The 6,787-nt window shown below is 31.3% G+C and overlaps 1 protein-coding gene across 3 annotated transcripts in view; it reads left to right on the top strand.

Annotated features, from left to right (window-relative positions):
- Positions 1–5,228, top strand: part of LOC102674916 (protein crumbs) — a 29,309-nt gene extending 24,081 nt beyond the window's left edge. For all 3 annotated transcript variants that reach the window (XM_031510041.1, XM_006614820.2, XM_031510042.1), the window contains 8 exons: positions 119–574; positions 730–1,485; positions 1,668–2,502; positions 2,629–2,998; positions 3,085–3,400; positions 3,718–4,035; positions 4,112–4,207; positions 4,312–5,228. In XM_031510041.1, the coding sequence (XP_031365901.1) occupies positions 119–574; positions 730–1,485; positions 1,668–2,502; positions 2,629–2,998; positions 3,085–3,400; positions 3,718–4,035; positions 4,112–4,207; positions 4,312–4,539 (3,375 nt within the window). In that variant the 3' untranslated portion in view covers positions 4,540–5,228. The remainder of the gene's footprint in view (positions 1–118; positions 575–729; positions 1,486–1,667; positions 2,503–2,628; positions 2,999–3,084; positions 3,401–3,717; positions 4,036–4,111; positions 4,208–4,311) is intronic.
- The last annotated feature ends 1,559 nt before the right edge of the window (positions 5,229–6,787 follow it).

The raw sequence follows: 6,787 nt of genomic DNA, 5'->3' as shown, positions 1-6,787 counted from the left end.
TTGTATATTTTGCACAAAAATACGCGACACAGAAGAAGGTGCGTAGATGTAAAAAAAAAAAAAATCAATATTTTTTTTCCAACTTCCATTTATATATTTTCTTTTTTTTTCTTCGTAGGTAACGACAATGTCTTTGAACGGCAGCTCGTACGTTTTAGTAAACACTACTCGAGACGAAGGATACGATATACAATTTCGTTTTCGAACGACATTGCCAAATGGATTATTAGCTATTGGAAAAGGGTCGACGTTTTACATCCTCGAACTCGTGAACGGCAAGTTGAATTTGCACTCGAGCCTTTTGAACAAATGGGAGGGCGTGTTTATCGGCAGCGGTTTGAACGATTCTACTTGGCAAAAAGTGTTCGTTGCGATCAATGCTACGCATTTAGTGCTCTCAGCCAATGAAGAGCAAACGATCTATCCAATCAGTTTGAACGAGGGTTCCAATTCAAATCATACCTCTTTTCCAATGACATACGTCGGAGGTACTACCAATTATCTGCGACGATTGACTCATGGTCCATCTTTCTTCATCGGTTGTACCGAAGATGTCGTTATTAATGGAGAATGGGTATGTTCTTGAAATCATAAAGCAAAGTAAAGTATAAATCACGAATAATCAATTTATGAAAAAATCTTTTTTCATATAACAATATTTTTGTACTTATTTATTCAAAAAAAAATATTTTTCATATTCAAATATTATCATTCAATATTATAATTCAGGTATACTCCGGTACCTTGTTGAAAACAGTGTATATGGAAGACATTGAACCAGGATGTCCACGAGAGGCGCAATGTTCACCAAATCGGTGTAAAAATGGTGGTGACTGTACAGACAGATGGCGTGATTTTTCCTGCAAATGCGAGAGGCCGTATCTTGGCCACACCTGTCAATACAACATGACGGCGGCCACGTTTGGATACGAGAATATCACCAACGGATACGTGACCGTAAAAGTGTCGGACATGGCCAGGCGAGCAGTTAGATCGATCGTCGACATTTCTATGTTCATACGCACGAGACAAGACAGGGGCGATATATTTTATCTTGGAACGGAAAATCCGAATCCGCAGACGGATCTTAAACCTCAAGAGAAAACGTATATAGCAGCTCAACTGGAAGGGGGCGAGTTACTTGTCAGGATTCAGTTCAATGGTACGGAAGCATACACGGTTGGCGGTGTGAAATTGAACGATGGAAATAATCACTTGATACAAGTGATCAGGAACGTGACGTTGGTACAAGTGAAAATTAACGGTACCGAATATTTCCGGAAAACTATCAGCGCTTCCGGCCAATTGAACGTAACCGTTTTGTATTTGGGCGGTTTGCCACAAGCATCCAGATACATAAGACAAGTCGATAATCGTCAGATAGAAGTATCCCAAGCTCCTCAAGTGAACTTTAAAGGAATCATACAAGATGTTCAGATATCCAACGGCATTGAAACTATGGTCGTTGAATTCTTTCCTCTGAAGGTAAAAAAGAGTATGATTCATTTTCCAAAAATAATTTAGCAAATAAAAAGAATCGTTTATTTTAAAATTTCTGTATACGTGTTTGATCGAATTAATCGAATTATTCGATAAAATTATTTAATAACGACGATAAAAAAAATAATAATAGTAATGAAAATTAATGTTTTGTATTATATTTATAGGCAAACGATATTCCCACTCCGATACAATTTGGCAACGTAACATTTGATTATGAGAAAATTCTCAAAGGTGTGATATCCGACAACGTATGCGTGAGTAACCCATGCAATCACAATGGAACTTGTCATATTACGTGGAACGACTTTTGGTGTCAATGCCCACGAGGATACACCGGAAAAACTTGCCAAGAGATGGAATTTTGTCAATTGCAAGACTGTCCCGCTGGATCGAAATGTCAAAATTTAGACGATGGTTACGAGTGCATAGCCAATGCCACTTTTAACGGAGTGACCACTTCTTTCACTTATATTTATAATCAAGTGGAAGAAAAAAATGTGACGGATTCGACAATCGACACTATTCAAATTACGTATCGATCGAATACCGGTGGCACGTTAATGCATATCTCGCCTCGTATAGGCGATCAACATTTTACCGTTTCCGTTTATAAAGACAATATTACGGTATCTTGGCGGTTAGATTTACAAAATGAAGGAATATTGAGCTTTGGTAAAATCGAACCTGACGGCAATTGGACATCTATAGTATTACGATTGAACAACAACTCCATGGAATGCGGATATGCAAATTCTAACGACGAATATGCATCCCATGTCAGTCCAAATTTTAGCTTTCCATTATGGTATGATTTGCTGGTTACCGGAACAGTCACTCTTGGCGGGCTTGGCTCTATTTTATCAAATAAACACAGTTACATAACAATCGGTTCTAATAAACAGAGCTTAGAAAACAAAAGTGGTATTAACGAAAATTCGATAGATTTCACTGAACGTACCACGTTGACTACCGCTTCTCCTCCTTATAATATAATGTCAGGTAACATAAATGATCGATATCTTTGCGGATAAATAATTGAAATAACTTTGTAGATATTAGAGAAAAATTCATTTATCTTTTATCTAATTAGAAAATAAATAATCGAAAGTTAAAAATATTTTACAGGGGAAGCTTTCAAAGGATGTTTAGGAGAAGTAAGAATTGGTAGTATGCTTTTACATTATTTCACGTATGAAGAAGTATATCAGAACGCTAATTTTACGCCATTAGAATATTTAGCGTTACAAGAAAATAATTCAACGTATCACGATAGTATTGGATGCCAGCTTTGCTTCGATTCAGATTGTAAAAATAATGGGTTTTGTCTGGATAAAGCAAATAGTTATATTTGTGAATGTCCTGCAGGATATACAGAGGACGATTGTTCTTTTAACATAGATGAATGCATTAATAATAAATGCGAGAACGGAGCAACATGTATCGATGGAATTGCTAATTACACGTGTATATGTAACAACGGTTGGCAAGGATGGTTGTCAGTATATAAAAAAAATATTATTAAATGATAAATATTATATAATGATTCGTTTTATACCAAATTTTTTTTATTTTTTATTTTAGATGCGATAGCGACATAAACGAGTGTGTAACTGTTAGTCCTTGTCAACATGACGGAGTGTGTGTAAATCTTCCCGGGTATTTCCGTTGTGAATGCCCAGATCAATTTACCGGTGAACGATGTGAGATTTTCCGTTTAATTACTTGTGAAAATCAACCTTGCAAAAATGGTGGCAGTTGCACAGATATTATAAATCCACAAACTGGTGATAATTTCACTTGTACTTGTACGACTGGTTACGAAGGTTCAATTTGTGATGTTCCTTATTGCATTGGACAAAAATGTCAAAATGGCGGCAAATGTGATTTCTTATATCAGGTATATTTAATCCTTATTTTGTTTCTTTCTTTTTTTTTTTTTTTTGCACATATAACTCGATTTACATTTATTTGTTTTTTCAAATATTTTCCAAATATCACTTTATTTTCACTAAATTACATTATATCGATGTTTGTAAGTAATGATTACTTGTATATTTTATTATTATATTGACATTAATAGAATTTGAAATGAAAAAAACAAAAAATGAAATATTCTTTATCGTTAAAGAAATTATTGTCTATTTTTTTTATAATTTTAAAAATTTAATGCGTAAACATTTGTGAATCGTAATATCTATTATTTTAAATTATTAGACACCTCGATGCACCTGTTTACCCGGCTATTCTGGATTATATTGTGAAATTAATATCGATGATTGCGCACCAGATGCAGAAGGAAATGTACCATGTAAAAACGATGGAAAATGCTATGATGGTGTAAACAGTTTCACTTGTGATTGTAATGATACTGGCTACACAGGGCCCGATTGTTTATTTGATATAGATGAATGTGGAATTCCAATGACAGATTGTGGTCAAGGACGATGCAAAAATTTACCAGGAACTTATCAATGTATTTGTGATCCGGGTTACTGTGGATATAATTGTGGAATGATAGATCCTTGCAAACCGGTATTATTTTTTTTCTGTCAAATCCTTCCTATTCCATATAGTTTTTCATATTTTATGTAATTTATTTTGTTAACAGGATTATTGTCAAAATGGAGGTACATGTAAATGCGGAGATAATGGTGGTTATAGGTGTGAATGCACGCCACATTATACCGGACAAAATTGTACAGAGGCATGTTTTAATATTCTAAATTCTGAAATTTCGTTTATATAATCAATAATATATAAATTTATATTATATCATCATAATGATAAATTTTGTTTTCCATTTTCCAGACGGAAAACTTTTTGGGTAGTCAAGCACTCGATATAGCGGTAATTGTTGGTCCTATCGTTGGATGTCTGTTTATTATTGCAGCTGGTTCCTTAGTTGCATTATTTATGATGGCTAGGAAAAAACGAGCTACTCGAGGAACGTACAGTCCAAGTGCTCAAGAATTTAGCAATCCGCGTGTAGAAATGGATAATGTAATGAAACCACCGCCAGAAGAGAGATTAATTTAAGAATATTTTTTTGCAACGAAGGAACACAATATGTGAATGTTTCGAAAAATCCTAGTCTATCGATACATCGTTGTCACAGTTTTGATCGATATTAAAGAGATGAATCGAGGGAATCGATCTTTCGACAAAACTGTTTTCGAACGGTCAGTGAAAATATAAGAGGTTTCATCGCGCGTTTTCTAGTCCATGCTATTTTATCAACTATCAAATTTACATAAGGAGTTCAATGTGAGAGCAATTTAAGGCATGATAACTGATTTTGAAATCAATCCGAAAGCGACGCTAAAGATGAAACGTATTGAAACTGCCTATAAAATTGACTATAACATCAAAACCAAAATAAAATATATATATTATTAAAATTGTTAGAAAAATTAATCGTTAAGAAAATTTATTTCTAAAAATTACACTAAAATGAAGAATATATTATGAAATTTATATATTAGTCGAACAGTTAATTTGAACAAATCGATTAGCTATACAAAGTGTACTTAAAATTTCATTAAGTGTCCTTAACTTATGAGCAATACTCGAATGGAACTCCTGAGAAACGAGACCCGTCCATTTTAGTGCCTAATTGATCCTACTTAAAGCTTTTATTTATAAGCAGTAAATTTAAAACATTGAAAATGTACATTACGTTAAACATCGAGATCTCTAAAGCATAATGATATTCATTATTATTGTTTTATTCGTTAGATTTCAGGCAATCATGATACAAATATTGTTAAATATTAATATAATATAATGATATTACGACTTATCGTGAAAATACCGGAGCTTTGTAAAAATATTGTAAAGCAGTGTTGTCCAATGACTGGCAATCTCCTTACACGGCTTTCTTCCCTTCCACGCATTGTCATTACAGAGAAAAGAGAGTTCAACAAAAACCAAGAAATCTATACAATATCTCTTTTTTTCTACCTCGCTTTAAAAATAAAAATAAAAATAAAAGGACAAAGCGCGGGAGTAGAAGTAAATCGTTTTATTAGCGAATAAAACTTAACTATATTATCGTAAAGAGTAGTTATCACGCTACGTGTTAGTTATTATGTATTTGTAAAGTAAAGACACGCTGCTTCATTTTGTACATAGGTTAGATTATATGTTGAAAAAATTAATAATAATTTTATTCATTAGCATTTTATATTATGAATATAGTATTTAATAATGAATATTATTTTGTATGTACTTACTTAATATCACGACCAAAGTAATAGAGAAGAATTTTTTCTTGTCTATTAAAATATAAATACCATAAAATCATAAAAAAATATATTGTATCAATGTTTTTAATAGTCAAGAATAATTGTTCTTTAAAAACGAGAGTTAATACATTAATTGTTGGTATTATCTTTTTAAATATATTAATAAAACTTTCTTTTCGTTTTATAAAATCAAAATTAGTACGAATATCTATTTTATAATATCATCGCAAAAATAAAATTATTAATCACAAAATATACAAAGTATTAACATATTTGAGAAACATTTTTCAATGATCAATTCTAAAAGCTAAAAAACATAAAAGTGAAATAATACTGAAATAAACACAATAAAAATAATATACAAGAGTATCAATTAAAATTTATTTATTAAATTGTAAACAAATTAAATTTACGCTATGATAAAATAAAACAGAAACAGCTGGAATCGGTAATATAACAGAGATACAAATATTTCATCCAATGGAAATCTAAATTGCTTATAATATAATAAATAAATTTGAATATTTTTGTAAACTATTATATATTATTTTGATAATTTTATGTTTGTTTTAGCCTGTAGAATCGATCCAAAGATATTTCACGAACATATTAATATCTCTGTGACATAATGTTAGAATATTGAACATGTTTATTATAAACACATATGAATGAAAATCAAATATCAAATGAATGATATATCCACTATAGCAATCTAAGCTAATCTAATTATTTAATTTAATATCAATCAAAAATATAATTATAATTGTGGAGAGCTGATTCTTGGATTGGAAAGATAGAAATGCTCATATTATTGTAAGTTATAAAGAATAATTTTCTTTCAACGTGTATTATAAAATGAATATCATTAATGTTTTCTGCAAGACTGAAATTTTGGGTACTAAGAAATACGTGTGCATGCGCTTTTCATGTGAATACTTATTTTGTGTCAATATGCAATATTGTGCATATAATTATTACAATTTGAATTAAATGTACAAAAATAATAAAAAAATTAAATATTTCAATTTATCTTTTTTTTT

Source organism: Apis dorsata, unplaced genomic scaffold (genome assembly GCF_000469605.1).
Source record: "Apis dorsata unplaced genomic scaffold, Apis dorsata 1.3 scaffold_198, whole genome shotgun sequence".
NCBI classification, from domain to species: domain Eukaryota; kingdom Metazoa; phylum Arthropoda; class Insecta; order Hymenoptera; family Apidae; genus Apis; species Apis dorsata.
This window is presented reverse-complemented; position numbering and strand designations above follow the sequence as displayed.